Genomic DNA, 23133 nt, shown 5'->3' with positions numbered 1-23133 from the left:
GCCCTGTCCAAGGCCTGAACCCCTGATCCATGAATTTCACAATTTAGTAGAGAAGAATGCTTGTTTTCCTAAAAGTCATAGTGGATCTAAGAGGGATGGGGTGACAAATGATACTATCCATTAGGTTATATTGTTTTTAGATACCTTTTTTATCAATATCGTCCAAAAAAAAAATTGTAACTAATGTTAATATGTTCTATGATTTGATATGACAAGAGAGATAACTCTTAAGGTAGCGATGGATAGCAACCACGTGATCAGTAAAAATTGTGTATTTTCACGTGAATTTATATTCCGGAATTCCTTTCTACGTGATAGAAGAGTTGAAACAAAGTTGTTGATTGATGCATCGTAATCTGGTAATGTCCAAGTGCTGCATGCTGAGAAATCAAATATTGTTTATGAAGTCACTGATGGGCTAGCTATCAGTAGCTACCCTAACTCTAGATCTTAGTTAATGACTCTTCAGTAAAAGGAGGTACTTTGTGTGTAAGGAAGTTGACTGAGCAGATGGTGAATAAAGCGCAGTGTGGAAAGTGTTTCTGATTTACTTATAGTGTCTCTAAGAATAGACCCAGCAGTGTTTAACATGGGGGATGTAAAATGGCTTGTGAACACTTTTTCTCCTATATCGTTTATCATATAGCACTGAGAAATTAAGGCTATGGTAAAAGGGAAGATTGGGAAACCAGGATAAGAATGGTTGGAAATCAACTACTATTCCGGTACAAAGACTAGACCAGAAAAACTTCAAAATCGATCTGTAACTTTTTATGGCAAAGCAATTATCACGATGTACTGAATATCTGCAAGCAGATAAAAAAAAGTCTGGAAAACTGATTTGCAGGACTGATGGACAGACAGACAGATGGACGGAGCGCAAACCTAAGTCCCCTTTGACTTCGTCGGTGAGGACTAATAACGGGATCCTCCTGTCCCGATAATATGCACATCTGCAAATGGCAGTGAATTAGTGTTCAAAGTTTCATGTTTATCGGATAAGCTATATAGGAGAACAAATGTTCACAAGCTATTTTACATCCTCCACCCCTCTTTGATTCACTATAACTTTTAGGAAAATAACTGGATCCTCACATCCCGACAATATACACATTTACAAATGGCAATGAAGTATTGTACAAAGCTGTACAGGAGGAGAAGCATTCACAAGATTTTGTGGCAGACAGACGGACAGAAAGTATGAAAAGAATATATCTCCCCCGGAAGAGGGGAGACATAATTTCTTGAATGTCAGACAACTAGATGTAACAGCCATCAAACAGCTGTGGCGCCTCTATTTGAACGTGATTGGTTAGTTTGGCAATATTTCACGAGGCAGTCACCTTCCTATGACTGATTGCAGGAGTGAAAGTTTTACTAAAGCATAATGATGATGGAATGTAAATGTCTAATGACTTGAGAGTGATTTGTTTAATTTATCAAAGCATATTCAACGTTCAAAGAAAGTCTTGCAAGCTTTGTTCAACTGGATTACTAAACAGTTCCAATACACAGAAGTCAGAGCTTGACCTAATTGTGTAGATAAGCTTGACAATGAGCGACAGATTTGAATGTGGAACAGTCTTGGAAAGATGACCTGGAAATTAATGGAATCCCTACCCCTTCTTGGCATTTCTTTGTTTGACATTTAAAGTATTCAATGTATAACGATCACATTTCATATCATTCTAATAAACTGATGGTGTAAATTTTGAAATCATGCTTATCATTTACAATAAAGGCAACCATCCTTACTGGGCCAAAATTCAGCATGTCTTCTTGACAGTTCAGTATTGGTACAGCCAAATGTAGAATCAGAGCATCTTCTTGAATATCTTTCAACAGTATCATGGCTGACTGGAAGTGTAGCATGATCTATGAAAGAAACAACAGTACACAATCAAAACTCATGGATAAAATTTTACATGTATATTACAGTCTGCGAAATTAGCGGTAGTCCGAACGCTCGCGGCCAGTGATTTTCCTGTGGGACTTGTAAAATCCACTTGGCAACAAGTCCGACTGGCTTGTAAAAAAATATTACCCGTCGGAGTTTTAATTTGACAATCGGAAGTAAATAAATATTATGCGCATGCTCAAGTCATAGAATTAGAATAATTCGCCCCAAATAAAGTCATTCGTCCTATTAATTACGCATCTTCACTCAGTTTGTTTTGGATTTGTCTTGAAAATTATTCAGATTTCGCATGTGTATAATTTACTTTCATTTTTTGGGCAAGTGAAATTGAGTTCGGGCATGTGGATTTCCAGAAAATGGTTGCCCGAATGGCTTGTGGTTTGCAAATCTTAATATTATTGACTGTATATTAGCAGTAATTTATTACAAGGTGTGTGTATATTAGCAGTAGATGATTACAAGGTGTGTGTATATTAGCAGTAGATGATTACAAGGTGTGTGTATATTAGCAGTAGATGATTACAAGGTGTATGTATATTAGCAGTAGATGATTACAAGGTGTGTGTATATTAGCAGTAGATGATTACAAGGTGTGTGTATATTAGCAGTAATTTATTACAAGGTGTATGTATATTAGCAGTAGATGATTACAAGGTGTGTGTATATTACATGTAGCAGTAGATGATTACAAGGTGTGTGTATATTAGCAGTAGATGATTACAAGGTGTATGTATATTAGCAGTAGATGATTACAAGGTGTGTGTATATTAGCAGTAGATGATTACAAGGTGTATGTATATTAGCAGTAGATGATTACAAGGTGTGTGTATATTAGCAGTAGTTTATTACAGGGTGTGTGTATATTAGCAGTAGATGATTACAGGGTGTATGTATATTAGCAGTAGATGATTACAGGGTGTGTGTATATTAACAGTAAATGATTACAAGGTGTATGTATATTAGCAGTAGATGATTACAAGGTGTGTGTATATTAGCAGTAGATGATTACAATGTATGTGTATATTAGCAGTAGTTTATTACAGGGTGTATGTATATTAGCAGTAGATGATTACAAGGTGTGTGTATATTAGCAGTAGATGATTACAAGGTGGGTGTATATTAGCAGTAGATGATTACAAGGTGTATGTATATTAGCAGTAGATGATTACAATGTATGTGTATATTAGCAGTAGTTTATTACAGGGTGTGTGTATATTAGCAGTAGATGATTACAAGGTGTATGCATATTAGCAGTAGATGATTACAAGGTGTGTGTATATTAGCAGTAGTTTATCACAAGGTATGTGTATATTAGCAGTAGATGATTACAAGGTGTGTGTATATTAGCAGTAGATGATTACAAGGTGTGTGTATATTAGTAGTAGTTTATTACAAGATGTGTGTATATTAGCAGTGGTTTATTACAGGGTGTGTGTATATGAACAGTATATGATTACAAGGTGTATGTATATTAGCAGTAGATGATTACAAGGTGTGTGTATATTAGCAGTAGATGATTACAGGGTGTGTGTATATTAGCAGTAGATGATTACAGGGTGTGTGTATATTAGCAGTAGGGGTGAAACGGTTCACCGCGGTATCGGTTCTCCGCGGTCTAAACTGCCAGGTTCGGTTTTGGTACAAAATGTGTTAATTTCGGTTCGATACAGGTTATTTTTAAAAGTCACAATTTTCCTTTTTCGATCGAGATCGAGATTCACTTACAGTAAAATATCTCTATCTCGAAGTCCGAGGGACCTTGAAAAAACTTCGAGATATCCGGGGGTTCGAGATATCCAAAATCGATCTTGGATATTTTTTTGGAAGGATATTTGATGCATAGTACGGGATTTGCATTATAAACAAAAACACCGTTGCCGTTTCTTATAGTTTAATACAAGTTGACAAATTAATATTGTGAAATTTCAAAGACAAACATTTTGTTTTTTAAATATATATAAAAATCCAATTGAATTCACAATGTGTTTCAAAATTAAAGATGATCGTGCCTGTATGCTTACTTTAAGTTTACTGATGTCCAGGCTCGACTGGGATGTAGTTATTGCGTTGTAATGAAAGAACTTATCACGTAAGAAACAAAAAAGACGGATTAAAAAAAAAACCAAACTTTTAAATGTTTATTAAATAAATTTTCGTGTTTTCTTTGTACTAGTTTTAATGATGAAGCGTGTATTATTAAATGCATTATCGTTATTAAGAGCATTACCTTCAAGCGTACTTCAACGTTTATCTAACCCACACGTTAATAATAGAGCGTGTGTCTTTCAAAACACCATCCCTGGAATCGGGTGTGTTAGTTCACAATTGGCGGTGAACTTTAGCCGTAATGTTGAAAGGCGTCACTAATCACCCAAGCTGTTGAACCATTTATTGCGACCTGGGTCTACTCGGAAAAGGCGAGCGTGGATTAGCGGTCATTAATTATAATTGATGTAGTCGCGGGTGTGAATGTGTGACTTAACGACGCCAGGTATGGTAAGCAGAGCGGAAAATTGACTGCACTTCGAGATAAACCAGGTGAATTTAGGGTATGGGACCTTGAAAATACTTCGACATAAGCGGAGTATTCGAGATTACCGTGTTCGAAATATCAGAAGTTTTTTTTAATCATTTAGATAGGGAAAACGGCCGGGACCGGCAGTCGACTTCGACTCAAGCGGGGTATTCGAGATAAACCATATTCGAGATACAGATATTTTACTGTAATTACAGAAAATTCAAGATGGCGGATCCAAAAGACGATGAAAAAGATGGTATGGACAGTAATAACAATGTCAACAGTGGAGCGAGTGGATTAGGAGCATTTAACATTAATTTAAGGGATCCACCGACCAAATTTATTATCTAGGGTGATGATCAGGCAATCACCATGCTTAACTCTAATCTAGTCAATGTTTCTGTATTTTTTATTTTGTTTGTTGTTATTAAAGCCCAGTTAAAAATTGCTTTATTTTAATATGACTATATCGTATAGAAAATAACCGTATCATAGTGAAATATTGTGATACGTATCGTATCGTGAGGTAGGCGTATTGTTTCACCCCTAATTAGCAGTAGATGATTACAAGGTGTGTGCATATTAGCAGTAGTTTATTACACAGTGTATGTATATGTACATCAGTCATGATTAAATCTACAGTGGAATCATCATTGTTGGGTGGGGGGTGGGAGAGGGGAGGGAGGGCTAAATGTTTAAGGGTGGTCAAACTTATACTGGTTCGTGGGGTCGTAATTTTGTGGGTAACTTTAACCTTAAAACTAATCCATGCTAACAGGTTAATTGTCACTCATAGGAAAATTGCACAGAAAACTGACACAATTTCATGTAAAAGCACTTTCTGTTGTGTTGGATTGTAATTTGATTATACATATCAAGACATTTTCTTATGTGTTGGACAGTAATTTTACTATAATTGCAATTTTACAATTATAAGGGACACGTTTTGCATCTACATTATTATAGTAATTAAATCAATTAGTTTTTTCTAAATATAAAACTCAATTACTGTCTTTATAAAAATCAATAGCGTGACCAACAAATGACATCTATAAATATGTAATGCGATCGGGAGAAATCTTTCTTGCTTTAAAAAGAAACTTAATACTGTGCATCAATGTTCAAGATTATGTAAATTTATGGGCAGATCTATATCTAAATATATATGATCTATATTTGACCCATGAAATCCAAGATCATTGATCCTTTGTGAACAATGATGATTCCATGATATGTTTTATTCTAAAAAAAAAAAAAAAATGAAGAAAAAAATCCTTCTAACTTGTAGACTGAGTTAAAATGTGGAAGACTTTGAAGTGAATGTATACTGTGGAATAACAAAGCTAGGAATCTGACCAAGTTCTGTGGATTTTTTAATCTCTAGCTTCATCAGAACGTTGCTTTGTGAATAACTGTATTGAATTTGGAAGGTTAACAGACGATATATTGTACAAGTCCCATTTATCATTGTTGACCGAGGTGATAAAGTTTATAAATGACAAGCCATAGCTCCTATTCTCCATCCCCTAATGTAACTCTCCAAGACATAATGAGATGGAGAATTCTCAATCTTATCTAAACAGCAGTTTATTCACAGTTAAATGTAATCACTAAGAAATTACCTCCTCAGCAGCCTGAACAACCACTGTCCCTTTCTCCTCTGTTAATTCATTGTGAATGGCCTGCTTCCAGAGATGAAGGGAGGCAAGCATTCTAAAGGCCCTCCCCTGAGTCAGTTCCTTAAGGCTCTATAAGTAGGAAGACTACATAATGAAAACTAACTCACTTCTGGAGTTATGGCTCTTAAAAATTACACCTTGATTTTGGACAAGTTTATAAACAAAACAAATTTCAGATAATTTAACCCATTCTTACACAATCTAACACTAAGGAATCAATGACTGTTTGAAACTGACGGACATCCAGACAGAAAATCAGAGCTCCAATGACTGTCTGAACCTGCTGAAAAATCAGTTTCCAGCCATCCCTCTCAAAACATCCATCAAAAATCATCCTCTTCCTAGTCCAGCTCCAACTCTGTTGTTTCCCTCCGTCTTGTGATAGCCATTCAAAAGAATATTCTGTAAAGTATTGCTCTCCTTCCACTGCCTTGTCTCCCAGAATCCTGCTAACTAAATTATATCCAGCGATGTTTTTGTCTTCTTTGACTGATTTCTTGCTGTTTTCCTTGAGGAAGTTACAGAACACTTTGTATAATGCGGACCACAAGGTCAATTTTTGTTCACAACTCAAAAGGTCGACCTCTGTGTTTCTACACAAACAAATACTCTCCAGATACTCTAAGCACGCACTTGTAAGGATAAGATCTCCCTGTTAAGTAAGATATGAAACAGTTTACAATATATCATGTCATACAGAATCGGAAAATAATTTTACGACATACTGTAGATTCCTAAATATATGCGAGAAATTTATTATCACGTTAATTCGCTAGAGGCATCATTAACAAAATAAAATTATTTGCTTTTAATTTTCTGGTGCTAAAATACATGCAAGTACTCTTGATTAACGAGACATTTTGCCATAATAAGTACTCGCGTAAAATAAAGAATCTACAATATACTGCATATGTAAATCAGTGAGACATTAATTAGCCATGCTTGTCTCTTTGAAATCTATCATCAAATGAAAATAAGGGCAGCAGACGGTCTTTGTTGTCCTTACCTGTGGAGTCTCCAGGATTTTCAGTGAGGCATTGTAGATGTCGCTAACATAATCCAAAGCTATCTGTTTTTCTGGTAGAATCTGTAGCATGGTGGACAAAGCCTGGATGTGGCCCACTGTAAATGTCTTTGAGGATTTTGGCAGTTTGTCCATATGTGACTGCAGGTGATGGTAAATCTCCAGGACACCTGTCCGACACAATGTGATTATATCCTCTTTCAAATATGACCTCTTCAGAAGCTGGAAAAAAAATTACATGGAAAATTGAATTTTTTAATTTGAGGACTAAAAATGGATTTTTTAATTTTAAAAAAATCACTGTCCATATACAATAGTAATTTCCATATAGTTTATACCAAAATTGATCAGTATGAGCTTAGATAGCAGTGAAACAGAAGTTAGCAAGTCTAACACATACCCTGTTTTGGACAATCATACCTGAGAAATCTCCTTCAGAAATAAGATGACAGAACGTGGAATTTCTTTTCTTGAAAAACTCTGAAGTGCCTGTGGATAAATTAAATACTCTACGATCACAATACCTATGTGTGTGTGTGCACGTATGTTCATGTGTGTACATGTACATGCTTTTTTACTACAATTTCAGACATTTTTCATTACCTTGGACATAATGCTAAAGAGTTCTGGAAGTAACTGAAAGTCAGTGACCATAACTCTGCATGACAGCTCCAGCAGAAGCTCCAACTTCTGGTAGACAACTGCAGAATACTGAAAACGAGAATCGCATGTGGAAAAATTAATTTGCACTTAATATAGTTTAATTGATTTAATCAAAGACCGAAGAAAATGTATATGCTTTCAACTTTTTAAAGACGTCAGACATAAATAGAAGTATACAGCGTATATCAACATAAAAAAATTGCTCATTTTCATTAAAGGCAGAGGTTTTCAACCGGTCAGTTTTCCTCAGGTAAGTTAAGGGCGGAGCTAATTTTAGGCAGGTGTGAAGCCCCGAGCTCGAGGGAACCCTGCTAGCTTGTATATACCGTCCTAAATACACAGGATGTTATCAGTGTTACCTGCATTACCTGCACGTTTTTGTAAGATTAAAAATTTCACAGTAGTAATTTTTCTTGTGCATGTTAATCGAAACATTGATAATTAAATCTAATGAATCAAAAATGTAAAAATCAAAGCTTGATAAATTTATTTTGTATAAATGAGAACGTTAGTCATCAAAAAAATTAGGCAGAATATTCTTTATTCTAAGTTTTATTGTATCCATTTGACTGCCTAACATACAGTTTCTGATGGGAGTTCCTGCGTACTGCGGTAGATTTTCTGGCTATGTACAGTTGATGTACCAATCATTGTCCCACGCCCCACGATGACTCAACATATTCCAAAACTGCTTAGAAAGTTTTATTCTGTTGAAATTATTTTTTCTAAACGGCACATCAGAATTCTCTGGCTACCAAAGTTGTCTGTGTGACTCGACCACAACGCATGGCCTACAAAAACAGTCAGGACATTCTGATTATCCGACAGATCCTTTAATAACTGGTCCAGACGATGAATTCGTTTTTCCTCTGAATCCCAATTCCAACCATTATATGCAAGAAAGAGCCCTTATAGCGGCTAATTTCTCCTCCGATTAGTTGACAGTTACGTGTACTTTTGTCGCATGTTTCGAGGGAAAATTATGTTCATAAATTTTCAACTGAGTGTATACAAGATTTCATTAACGTAAAATGTATTTACTCATAATTTATCTGTTTCGCATAAAATCAATGGCCATGTAAATTGTATTCTAACAATCCATAATAGTTATCACCAATCGTACCCATTCCTAAGCATAACCTACTACATTCTATTATAATTGATGTAATTGTATGCAAAATTTACTACCATTATTGTGTGACTATCTCTACATGAATGAGCCAAAACCGTTTGGATTATGTGGCAAGCATCAAAAGATTCCACGGACGCCTCGATTGCCAGCTAAGATAGATAAGGTATACACAAAGACTAGTAACTAAATGTCCATCAACTTCTAGCATCCAATCTGAAGCTTAATTTCTCCTGATTGACAAGGGTTCACAGACCACGTCAATTTGAAGGCGGTGCTTATTTTTTCGGTCTTTCAGGTGGCTCATTACACCAAAATTTTATTTAATGGCTCGTTTAAGCACCTCGTATGAATTAAGCCTGGTTTTATCATCCAAAAAGTAATACAAGCTCTCAATTATTTTAATACAGTACAGCTTACCATTGTCTTCTCTCTTACTAAAATCCAGTTGAACCAGTTGATATAGTTGTTTACATTGATCAGGTGAAACAGAGGGGTCTGACCGAGTTTCTCTACAACCTGTATCAGAACAGTTATCATTCTATCCATCGCATCTTCTCCAATCTTTGGTTTCTGGACCATTCCTGCAGTCAACAGAGCCAGAATTCCTAGAAAGCCCCTAATTTTCTCCACTGGTGATTGGACAGTCTGCGCGAGAGTTTCTATTTGCTGAAATACAATGTGCAAGAGTCGAGTCATGAAAAGCACATGCACATGCATATGTACAATGTATTAGCATATACGAATATATTTCATTATTAAAGATGATGGTGTAATGTGTAGTACAGAAATCGTCAATTACACGGCCATGGGAACACAGGGTATAGGTGTTGACAAAGTAACAAACTGGTTATAATAAACTGTAAACAGGAAAGTACGATGGAACTATCCGTTTAAAAAGTTAATACAATAATCAAACAGCTAAGATACTAAAAACTTTGTAAATGAATGAGTATGAGAAAACTGGATACTGACAAACACAAGTTTACATGGGACCTATTTCTCTCATTATACATGGGACCTATTTCTCTCATTATACACTGGAAGGATTTTTGTTTTTTTTATAAACATCGATCTTTCCTTCAACTAATATCAACTCTGTTGAAATACAACCGACATCATCCACAGGGTCATATTTCTGCGGAATTGTAGTCAATCAAATATAGATATACATTTGAGAAACTGCATACAGTGTATATATGAATAAAAATCTCGGATTAGATATTAACTAGTGTAAAGGTGACAATCGATTATGAAAAATAGAATCGATAATCCGAATCAAAGAGCCAAAAACGATCAACAATCGATTGTCAGCAACAATCGTTTCATCACTATTATCTTATATCATCTTATGCTCAATCTATAGCAAACCTGTAAACATATCATCCATGAAGCTGAGTTCATTCCAACTTGGCATTTTCCATCAACATTCAGAAGACCAGTATTGATCAAACTGGATATATGCTGAAGTTTTTCCAACCTCTCACTACAAGTATCAATGAAAATTAATCCATATATGCATCTTAAGACAGTTTGTTCATACATGGATTTTATACAGTATACCTCAAGAGCAGGTAGAACTGATTATAGATTTATAATATTTTGAATAAGAAATTTACACGTTTTTTTAAAAGATGGAATCATTGCTCAATGTCACTACACATCCTCTATTCAAGGGATTAATCCAAAGGGAAAGTAAGAACCTAAACAACATCTAACTAATTAATCCAAAGGGAAAGAACCTACAACATAATTGACTAATTAACCGAAAGGGAAAGAAATTAGTGAAGATTAAAAACAAAAGAGTCTCAACAACTGACCTTTGGGGCACTCCACAGATTACAGACATGCGACAAGATATCTCACTGTCACGGATCACCCCTTGCAGGCTGTTACTAAAGAAAGTTAGGACCCCAATCTGACTACAGTACAGATCTATATTATATACATTTTTAATATAATATAGATTTGTACTTTAGTCAGATTGGCTAAGACTCACTTCCAGGTTTTACCCCTATATATTTTTAATATAATATAGGACAGTACTTTAGTCAGATTGTCTAAGACCCACTTCCAAGTTTTACCCTTCTTCCACAATTGCCTAGCTTTCTTGCAGTTTAAGATTTGACTCGACATAAGCTACTTCATGGGCAGAAATGCTGAGATTACTTCAACCTTATTCATAAAAGAACTGTTATTAGTTAAAAAATAATAATAATTGAGATTTGTTTGTGATGTATCTGTTACATGTGTATAGGTTTGATAACTACTTGTTCTGAATAATTGTCTTCGCATGGGTCTAACTAATGTTGACATTGTCAACAATGACGCTGAATGGTTTGATGTGGGAACAGAACGCTGAATGGTTTGATGTGGGAACAGAACGCTGAATGGTTTGATGTGGGAACGGAATGCTGAATGGTTTGATGTGGGAATGGAACACTGAATGGTTTGATGTGGGAATGGAATGGTGAATGGTTCGGTGTGGGAATGGAACACTGAATGGTTGATGTGGGAATGGAACACTGAATGGTTTGATGTGGGAATGGAATGCTGAATGGTTTGATGTGGGAATGGAACGCTGAATGGTTTGATGTGGGAATGGAACACTGAATGGTTTGATGTGGGAATGGAACACTGAATGGTTTGATGTGGGAATGGTACACTGAATGGTTTGATGTGGGAATGGAATGGTGAATGGTTTGATGTGGGAACAGAACGGTGAATGGTTTGATGTGGGAATGGAATGCTGAATGGTTGATGTGGGAACGGAACAATGAATGGTTTGATGTGGGAATGGAATGCTGAATGGTTTGATGTGGGAATGGAACACTGAATGGTTTGATGTGGGAATGGAACGCTGAATGGTTTGATGTGGGAATGGAATGCTGAATGGTTTGATGTGGGAATGGAACACTGAATGGTTTGATGTGGGAATGGAATGCTGAATGGTTTGATGTGGGAATGGAACGCTGAATGGTTGATGTGGGAACGGAACAATGAATGATTTGATGTGGGAATGGAATGCTGAATGGTTTGATGTGGGAATGGAACACTGAATGGTTTGATGTGGGAATGGAATGCTGAATGGTTTGATGTGGGAATGGAACACTGAATGGTTTGATGTGGGAATGGAACGCTGAATGGTTTGATGTGGGAATGGAACACTGAATGGTTTGATGTGGGAACAGAACGGTGAATGGTTTGGTGTGGGAATGGAACGGTGAATGGTTTGGTGTGGGAATGGAACACTGAATGGTTTGATGTGGGAATGGAACACTGAATGGTTTGATGTGGGAATGGAATGGTTCTTATCGAGAATGAATGATTCAAATGGTGTAATTGTATGCTTCAGGGTCTGTATACATTTGCATATGTCTGATATACCCTTAAATACTTTGAAACATAACTGTTCAGATTTCAATTCTTGTAATTCAGTTCTGAATTATAGTTTGCCGTTTTCTTTATAAGGATGACCTTGTTCATTTTGATAGGTTATGATTTGCTGTTTTCTTTATAAGGATGACCTTGTTCGTTTTGATAGGTTATAGTTTGCCGTTTTCTTTATAAGGATGACTTTGTTCGTTTTGATAGGTTGTGGTTTGCCATTTTCTTTATAAGGATGACCTTGTTCATTTTGATAGGTTATGATTTGCTGTTTTCTTTATAAGGATGACTTTGTTCGTTTTGATAGGTTATGGTTTGCCATTTTCTTTATAAGGATGATGTTGCTGCTGGACTACCATTATCTCTGATACTTTCTTTCACAGATAAGTCACTTCAGGGTTCAAAAGTGTTTTTACTTAAAACTACCCTTGCAGGATGAAAAGTTTGGTAGACCACATTGATTGCACTTTTACGACACCATGATAGATATGTGTGTTATTCCTAGGCATTCCTTGTGGTACCATATTTTACAGGAATCACAACAATACACAGCCTTTGTCCATATTTACTGCTTTATTGCATATTCTGCTGCATGGGTATTGGGGGGCTCTGAGACCTGGGTTGGGTCCTGGGGCAGACAACAGGATTGCACAAGCATAGCAAACAAAAGTGATGGTGTTTGCTTAGAGTTAAAACTATTAAACGCATACATGTGAGATGGTTCCAGCCTTATTCTCCTCTCCATTAGATTTTACAATCCCAAATATAACTACTTAGGGCGTGGCGAAAAAACAGATACTATGACTTCCAAAAATAGGGTTGAATAAATCTATACTTGCCGATCTTTATTCTGACAAAAATTCAAAGGGATCAATGCCATGATTTAAGATTTGCAGTGACAAGATGCTTCAGATGGACATTTTGATACCTGGACATCCCCATGTTGTAAACCAATGTGCCTCCGTGTTGCAGCAGACATTTCTAAGATCATTTCACAGAATAAAATCTTACCCGTTGTCAGACGCTGTTTCTGTAAATACAGCTTCACTCACACCATCTATAATGGACATTACAGTCTCATGTTTGTTTTCAGATTTCAGCTTTTTGCGTGGATTCCTGCAGAAAAGATGTCATCAGGAATATTTGTGTCTTGAATTCTAGACATTTTACATAATTGCATAATAATCTTTAGAAAAGGGCTTCCTAATAGGACCGATATCCAACTTGAGGTACAATAAAAATCAGTTTTCACCAATAACCATGACCTTGTCCAACTGAACTTTGCTTCTGGCCAGGAAACATTGTGTAGTCATAGGCAACCATTTTAGCAACTATAAACTTAATAGAATCCTCCATTAGTATAAGTGTGGGATTAGGAACAAGATTCGCATTTTAGGACAAGACTTTGCGGAGTCCTAGACAGTATATGTTGTCTAAGACATGGAATTTTGCAAATCCACATAATTGAATAATTAAGGAATATTTTTCTCACATTTTATCTACAGTTAAGCACAAAAGTTCGTAAAAAATTAAAAATTATAAAAATCTTCATTTTAACGTTAAAGGGACGTGGACACGATTTGAGCTTGTGTTCATGCCCCTGCAAAATCGAATCAAACTGAGAAAGAGCATACTAAGTGTGAATAGCGGACTAAGTGTGAAGAGCGGACTAAGTGTGAAAAGCGGACTAAGTGTGAAGAGCGGACTAAGTGTGAAGAGCGGACTAGGAAGGGTCTATGTTTATGAGTAAGCGTTGTGCTTCAAAATCTGTAATAATTTGAATGCATGTATATTATAGTTGGGTTTTTAAAAACTTTTTTCCTTCTAAAAACTTTACATTTGACAAAGCAAAAATAAAATTCATCTTTCACACAATTTTGAGATCAGAATTTTTTCCCCAATTTCTAAAGGTTTTAAGATATGCTCCAATCTCAAAGCTAAGGTAAGTATTGAGTCATCTCTGACAGTTAATAGGTACAGATTTTCTTATAAAAACATCTGACCAATCATATCGAAGGTACATATCTGTACAACTGTTAATAACTTTAAAAACATTGACCTTTAATATTATGCTTGTTGTTTGCTATCTGACTCACTGTGGGTTTTCCTGGATTGTGGCGAGCAATGTCCTGAAAGCTGATGTCATCATGCATGCCAGCCATGTTGGACTCTCCAGGAGGCCAGGATGATGACATTTCCCCAATAAGTGATACTGAACACGACATCTACAACATTAAGGTACAGTGACAGGTACAGTGATACTGAACACAACATCTACAACATTAAGGTACAGTGATACTGAACACAACATCTACAACATTAAGGTACAGTGATACTGAACACAACATCTACAACATTAAGGTACAGTGATACTGAACACAACATCTACAACATTAAGGTACAGTGATACTGAACACAACATCTACAACATTAAGGTACAGTGATACTGAACACAACATCTACAACATTAAGGTACAGTGACAGGTACAGTGATACTGAACACAACATCTACAACATTAAGGTACAGTGATACTGAACACAACATCTACAACATTAAGGTACAGTGATACTGAACACAACATCTACAACATTAAGGTACAGTGATACTGAACACAACATCTACAACATTAAGGTACAGTGACAGGTACAGTGATACTGAACACAACATCTACAACATTAAGGTACAGTGATACTGAACACAACATCTACAACATTAAGGTACAGTGATACTGAACACAACATTAAGGTACAGTGATACTGAACACAACATTAAGGTACAGTGATACTGAACACAACATTAAGGTACAGTGATACTGAACACAACATTAAGGTACAGTGATACTGAACACAACATCTACAACATTAAGGTACAGTGACAGGTACAGTGATACTTAACACAACATCTACAACATTAAGGTACAGTGATACTGAACACAACATCTACAACATTAAGGTACAGTGATACTAAACACAATATTTACAACATTAAGGTACAGTGACAGGTACAGTGATACTGAACACAACATCTACAACATTAAGGTACAGTGATACTGAACACAACATCTACAACATTAAGGTACAGTGATACTGAACACAACATCTACAACATTAAGGTACAGTGATACTAAACACAATATTTACAACATTAAGGTACAGTGACAGGTACAGTGATACTGAACACAACATCTACAACATTAAGGTACAGTGACAGGTACAGTGATACTGAACACAACATCTACAACATTAAGGTACAGTGATACTGAACACAACATCTACAACATTAAGGTACAGTGATACTGAACACAACATCTACAACATTAAGGTACAGTGATACTGAACACAACATCTACAACATTAAGGTACAGTGATACTGAACACAACATCTACAACATTAAGGTACAGTGATACTAAACACAATATTTACAACATTAAGGTACAGTGACAGGTACAGTGATACTGAACACAACATCTACAACATTAAGGTACAGTGACAGGTACAGTGATACTGAACACAACATCTACAACATTAAGGTACAGTGATACTGAACACAACATCTACAACATTAAGGTACAGTGATACTGAACACAACATCTACAACATTAAGGTACAGTGACAGGTACAGTGATACTGAACACAACATCTACAACATTAAAGTACAGTGACAGGTACAGTGATACTGAACACAACATCTACAACATTAAGGTACAGTGATACTGAACACAACATCTACAACATTAAGGTACAGTGACAGGTACAGTGATACTAAACACAACATCTACAACATTAAGGTACAGTGATACTGAACACAACATCTACAACATTAAGGTACAGTGATACTGAACACAACATCTACAACATTAAGGTACAGTGATAGGTACAGTGATACTAAATACAACATCTACAACATTAAGGTACAGTGATACTGAACACAACATCTACAACATTAAGGTACAGTGATACTGAACACAACATCTACAACATTAAGGTACAGTGATACTGAACACAACATCTACAACATTAAGGTACAGTGATACTGAACACAACATCTACAACATTAAGGTACAGTGATACTGAACACAACATCTACAACATTAAGGTACAGTGATACTGAACACAACATCTACAACATTAAGGTACAGTGATAGGTACATGTACAGTGATAGGTACATGTACAGTGATAGGTACATGTACAGCGATAGGTACATGTACAGTGATACATGTAGTCAACACACAAAATTCTGAAATGTATGTATAATCTACACTCTATATTAACAGGACACTAAATACTCCCATTGAAGTGGTTAAGGATGTTCAACACACTAGAGAAAACTCTTATGAATGGAAAATTGAGAAGTACAGTAATATTTTGAAATTGAAAACTTTGCAATTTACTTTTAGAGTTAACCAGGAAAGGACAAGAAATGTGGTACTGATATCTATTTTTCCATGTATGGCTTGAATGGAAGTCAGCCATGAGGATGTGGTGTTATTCATTCTTAATCAATGTCTTTTGAATAACTGGAAAATGATAACTGAAAATAGCAGTAATCAAAACCACAGGGATTAAACTTTTTCTTGACTATTATATTGATAAATTGTATAAATCCTTTCTGTTGGTTGCAGAAAGATGTATCTTTTTAGAACTATAATTTACATCTGTGTTGTGTCCTTCATATGCTAGCAAAGGATATAGGATAAGTTAGGATAGGATAAATTAGGATAGGAAAATTTAGGATAGAATAAATTAGGATAGGAAAATTTAGGATAGGATAATTTTGGATAGCAAAATTTAGGATAGGATAATTTTGGATAGCAAAAGTTATGACAGGATCAGTTAGGGCAATATAAAGTTGGGATAGATAAGTTAGGATATGATAGGATGAGTTAGGATATGATAGGATGAGTTAGGATATGATAAGTTAGGATATAAATTAGGATATGATAGGATGAGTTAGGATAGGATAAATTAGGATAGGATCAGTTAGGATAAGATAAATTAGGATAGGATAATTTTTAATTTAATTCAGCATATGAATAAGAACTAAGCTTATCTGTTTCACTGAACAGTCCATACTCCTTAACAAGTAAACAAAAGACTGGACACTTGAACACTTGCCTGCTCTCTGTGTCCGTATGATTGGTAATAATCCCCATAACCAGGTCTGATATATGTTGAGTAGTATCAGGGGTCAAGTGGGCACCACACAACGGCACCATTGCTAACAGCAGATCCACACAAGCCAGACTGTAGCTCTTCTCAGATATCTCCCATAACTGTAAAAGACCAAAAAATCATCCCACTCCTTTGGACCACTCTGATACATTAAATAATATATTATATCTGTATACATGTACATGTATAGATAATTAGATTAAAATGGTATTACTAAGAAATAGATAAGTGAATTGATTTATTGTTGCATGCTTGTCTAAAACTCCCATCCTTCAAGCAAGCCTACTTGCAACATCATCATAAACTTTAGTTCTGCATGGCACAAGCCTTGTTTACTTGCAACAAATTGTGAGTGCTGTATCTCACTTGTAACTCAACAACTAATACATGTACTCAAATTTTAAATGACCATTAGAAATACTTCAGTTAAGCATTAAAAACACTAAATATTTAATGGAACGTTAAATTGTTTTATATTCAGAATTTTAAACTCCTCTTTACTTTTTTTGTCCATATATGTACTCAAGTGATATGATTGTGAATAATATGTTTTATGCATATTTACATAACAGTAAAGAAGCTCACATTTTCATGCTTGCATTGTGACGTCACAATGCATCAATACATTCTTAAGTCGTAAGACTATTTCATGACGTAAAGTTTGCTAATATGATGTTATCATTTTGAATCCAAATATTTACAAAAGGTAACAAAGTAATTTGTTCTGCAAACTTTTTAAAATTATTTCATTCATAGCAGTATTGTTTACGATTTAATTTTTACACAGACTGATGTAATTTAATTACGTAAATTGTTGCTCGATCCTTTAAGGGGTCAAATCGCAAAGATTTCCACCTGCAGAAAATACCAGACATATACAGTAAGTGATCTTTAAATGGACGATGTATAACAGAGACATATATATTTCTTTCATTAAAACAGAGATTTTCTTAACTTAAAAATTCATGTTGGATTAAATTTCGTTGTTTTCTCCCATGCAGACACAAAAATAATGAAATTTAATCTGAAACAAAATTAAATATGTCAACAGTACCCATAGTTTAGAATTTCAGGCAAAAATAGGGCCCAATTATTCTTAATTCTACATTGTGTTTGCAGATTCAACATTATGCTATTTAAAGTGAACCTGACAAACATGATAGAGTTCAATGTTAAAGGGACTGATTCACGATTTTCCCCCAAATTTTGTTTTTCACTTTAAACGATCAAAATCTAGTCTAATATGTTTAGAAGGTTTCACACAAAAATTAAGGTTATTCAACATGACAGAAGCTCATTATAGAGAGTTTATTATTTGTTTTAAAAACAAAGATTGAGGCATGTTATTGTTTACGAAGTTTACAAAATAAATGGATATTGATCTAAGTTTATTATTTATATCACATCTCAAGTATACTTTAGGTAAAATGTGTCATTTAAAACTTAAAATTTGTGATTGTACAAAATGAAGAAATTAAAGGGAAAGGCAACCCTAACCACACTGTTGCCTTTATGAACAAGATTGCTACACATAGCCATGTCCTCCACCGCCGCAAAAAAAGTTGAAGCACAAAAGTCCCATAACTCCTGTAACATTTGTCGAATCAAAATGACGGCGCAATATGATAAATTACATATGGTGACTAATAATCATACAAAATTTAAACAAAATCCGTTGAGCGGTTTCGGAGGAGTTGTGTCCACAAAGTGTTTCTATAGTGTAGCAAGTACATAATTATTCAACCAAGTTCCATAACTCCTGTAAAATTTGTCGAATCAAAATGACAGCACAATATGATCAACTACATATGGTGACTAACAATCCTACAGAATTTGAACAAAATCCGTTGAGCGGTTTCTGAGGAGTTGCGTCCACAAAGTGAAGTGGGAAGGACGGACAGACGGACGGATGCACACACAAATTTTGTCGAATCAAAATCACGGCGCAATATGATCAACTGCATATGGTGACTAACAATCCTACAAAATTTGAATGAAATCCGGTGAGCGGTTTCAGAGGAGTTGCGTCAACAATGTGTTCCTATAGTGTACTATATACATGTATGTACAAATTCAACAAAGTCCCATAACTCCTGTAAAATTTGTTGAATCAAAATGGTGGCACAATATGATCAACTACACATGGTTACTAACAATCCCACAAAATATGAACAAAATCCATTGAGCGGTTTCTGAGGAGTTGCGTCCATAAAGTGTTTCTATAGTGTAGCATGTACAAATTCAACAAAGTCTCATAACTCCTGTAAAAAATTGTCGAATCAAAATTTCGGCATAATATGATCAACTACACATGATCACTAACAATCCTACAAATTATGAACAAAATCAGTTGAGCGGTTTCTGAGGAGTTGCGTCCACAAAGTGTTCCTATAGTGTAGCACGTACAAGTTCCAAAAAGTCCCATAACTCCTGTAAAAATTGTTGAATTAAAATGGCAGTGAAATATGATCAACTACACATGGTAACTAACAATCCTACAAAATATGAACAAAATCAGTTGAGCGGTTTCTGAGGAGTTGCATCCACAAAGTGAAGTGGGACGGACGGACGGACACCGGTATTTCTATGTCCCTGTCCGCGTTGCGGTGGCCGGAGACAATAAAGTATTACTTACTGATATCTTAAATGACAGTCTTTAACAACAAAAATCCTTGCTTAACAATTAAATCAATATTAATCTATCTTATATTTCAAATCACCCTCCACTAAGAGAGCGGCCATTGAAGTTTAATTTATGACGTCACACCGTCGGTTCCTGTTTATTTCATCAGCAGTACTGTAAACATGACAAATCACGATCAGTTAAGTTTGGAGCCGTATAGATTTGAGCCCGTTCTTTCTAAAGAAGAATTTAAGGAAAGAAGACGTTCAGTCAAGTCGCAGACCAGGCAGATGATACTTGTTTCTTCATACATGTAAATGTCTCAAACCTCAACTTGTCATTCTGCAAATGATGGATCCACAGTTTATTTAGTATTTTCTTTTCAGATGACTTGGTTGGGTCAGGAATTTCGGGAGGAAAAACTTTTTCACATCTCCCCTTCGCAATAGTATAATTAACTGCTTGACAGGAAGGAATCCACCTATTTACAATGTATTCGTAAAATTTACCACATGCGCATCTTTGATGATCTTAGAATCTCTTCAAAACCGGAGTAGACGGTGTGACGTCAAAATTATTGATTTTTGTGGTTTTAAATACAAAAGAGTTCTGCATCATGGCAGCCTCTATACATGGTGGGAATTTCAATTTTTAACTTTTTTCATTTAGTACTGAAGCTTATTTAGACCGTATATCAACAGAATAGTATGACAAATCTTTATCATATAATTAATCCTATCATTTATCATATAAAAAAAATTTGGGTTGCCTTTTATTTTTAACGTTTCACTGGTTTGTTTGTTTACATAAAAAGACTCGACTCTAATACATAACACAGATTCAAAGCTAAAATATTGCTCTTATCCTCGCATTCAGACGGTCCAAATGTTGGTTGTCAACATTAAATGAGTTATATTTTTAATTTTTAACATCAAAAATGAAAAATATTAGTTTTGAAAATCGTAAACCAGTCCCTTTAAATACAATGTACAGTGTACACATACATCGTAAATTGAGAACACTTTACCATTCCGTGCACCAAGCCTTCTTCCTCTGGCAAACTCGTATCTAGGTCAGAGAACAGCCTCACAAGAATTTTTATCAAACTGCCATCACTGGAAAGCACTTTGTGTTGATCAGCCAATATTGCCTTCATCACCAGAGTAGTCAACAGTTTCTATTGAAATTCGAGAGGGCATCTTAGAAGTACCAGTAACATGCAAAACAAATTTACAAAAAAGTTTCAAAGATTCTGAAGGTTCCAAGAAGAAGTAAACTACATTGACAAATGACATCAATGTACAAGTCACGTACCAATAAAAGTAAAAACAGACTTTGTACTTCTATCTCATCTTTGCAAGCCAAGTGTCTGATTTGCTAACTTTTGAGAGTAAGCTAATCAGACACTTGGCTAGTGGAAATGCTTCTATACATGTATTTATGTAAATTATTCAATACTTGAAAAATCACATTTTGCAAAAGTTGTATCTACCTACCCATAAGTAAGAATCTCTTTTCTCTCCTACACTAGTAACTGCCATGTGGAGACTCTTCCAGGTCTTACTGTCAGTAGTAAAGATGGCCTCTAAGTCTCTGTATATATTTTGTTGGTGACAATGAGACCGTTGGTCATTAAACATGAACTCGTCCAGGAGTAGGCGGAGTTCTCCCCAGAAATACGACAGAACCAGGGCAGAGAACAAGACAGGCTCAGGGGTAGATGACTGTAGTAATAAACCAAAATCCTCGTGAAACAACACTCTCGTTAAGTGCCAATTAAAATCTTAATTACTGCTAATGCTACGCTATATTGATGCAATGGTTTAGGATTCCACAGCAGTTCTTCAATTTTGGGACATAAACGGCTGAAATGAGCTCAGTACAGGAATCGGTCTGTAATACTCTAGTGATAAGCTTGTGTTTAGGGTATTTTTCTTAAGCCATGAATTGTTGAACTTTACTTAAGGTACTATCAGCCATCAGGAAGCTGTGATATACTTTCTTTGCATCGTATGAATATAAAGATCCCAACTTAAAAACTGTGACAGGAGGTAGATAGACAAACCAAGAGCTCTGTGTGTAAAATATTTTACCAAATTTGACTAAGTTCAACAACTTGTAATTTTATAAAAGAAAATTAGAAGAATGTTGATAATCAAAATACTTGCAGTACACACATTTTCCAGTTGTTTACAAAGGATTCAGCTTAAAAACTGTGAGAGAAGTCAATTTGTAATATTTCCTCAATTACTGTCTATGTTCACGTTCAACAGCTTGTCATTTTCTCAAAAATTTAAGAAACTCAAAATTCTTGACACATGCGCATCCTTACATGTAATACCAATACAAAAACTCTGTAAAATAAGCAGGACCTCACTTGAAAACTTTGGGAGGAGTTTGATGGACAAATCACGTATGCTCCATATGACATTAAATTTCAAATAAAGTGACAACTCCTGAAAGGAGGTCAAAATGGAACAAATTTGCAGCATGATCTAGAGTGACAGCTTGATATGTGACTAAAGAATGAAAATAGAAACAGAAACCCCTAACTGACAGACGGAGGGACATACAGACGGAGGGACGGACAGACATCACTGTACCATAATACATGTGTATGCTCCATCTAGAGACGGGCATATAAAAAGGAAATAAACCAAATATGCATAGGCAGATCATATAAAATTTGTCTAAAGCTGATTCTTAGCTCCAAATGTAAGTGCTGTGTTTATCATATTAGTGAAGCTTTCGAGGTACTTGCTGAGGTCTGCACTACAAATATTGAATAAATGGATTATTTTACCTTAAAAGGATTTATGAGTACATGTACTGATATTATCAATCGTTCCAAGAATTATGAATTATTAACAAGTTTCAAACCATTGCTTCAACCAAACATAGTGTTTTTACCACAGTTGATAGTTTGTTGATTTGCAGATTACCAGCACTCAAATTTAGAGTTTTTGAAATCTGATTCTTGCAAGGTGGACATTTGAATAAATAAAAGACATTTGAATA

At 35.4% G+C, this 23133-nt stretch overlaps 1 protein-coding gene across 1 annotated transcript in view; it reads right to left on the bottom strand.

The window, feature by feature from the left end:
• The window catches only part of LOC125670241 (unhealthy ribosome biogenesis protein 2 homolog), a 55480-nt gene that overhangs the window by 10379 nt on the left and 21968 nt on the right, over nucleotides 1-23133 (bottom strand). The window contains exons 14-26 of the mRNA XM_056162557.1: nucleotides 21612-21839; nucleotides 21143-21292; nucleotides 17436-17593; nucleotides 14415-14543; nucleotides 13330-13434; nucleotides 10303-10417; nucleotides 9352-9600; nucleotides 7743-7850; nucleotides 7560-7628; nucleotides 7122-7361; nucleotides 6312-6767; nucleotides 6059-6184; nucleotides 1756-1875 (exon numbers count right to left, since the gene is read on the bottom strand). Of these exons, the coding sequence (XP_056018532.1) occupies nucleotides 1756-1875; nucleotides 6059-6184; nucleotides 6312-6767; nucleotides 7122-7361; nucleotides 7560-7628; nucleotides 7743-7850; nucleotides 9352-9600; nucleotides 10303-10417; nucleotides 13330-13434; nucleotides 14415-14543; nucleotides 17436-17593; nucleotides 21143-21292; nucleotides 21612-21839 (2253 nt within the window). The remainder of the gene's footprint in view (nucleotides 1-1755; nucleotides 1876-6058; nucleotides 6185-6311; nucleotides 6768-7121; nucleotides 7362-7559; nucleotides 7629-7742; nucleotides 7851-9351; nucleotides 9601-10302; nucleotides 10418-13329; nucleotides 13435-14414; nucleotides 14544-17435; nucleotides 17594-21142; nucleotides 21293-21611; nucleotides 21840-23133) is intronic.

Source organism: Ostrea edulis, chromosome 4 (genome assembly GCF_947568905.1).
Source record: "Ostrea edulis chromosome 4, xbOstEdul1.1, whole genome shotgun sequence".
In the NCBI taxonomy this organism is placed as follows: Eukaryota; Metazoa; Mollusca; class Bivalvia; order Ostreida; family Ostreidae; genus Ostrea; species Ostrea edulis.
This window is presented reverse-complemented; position numbering and strand designations above follow the sequence as displayed.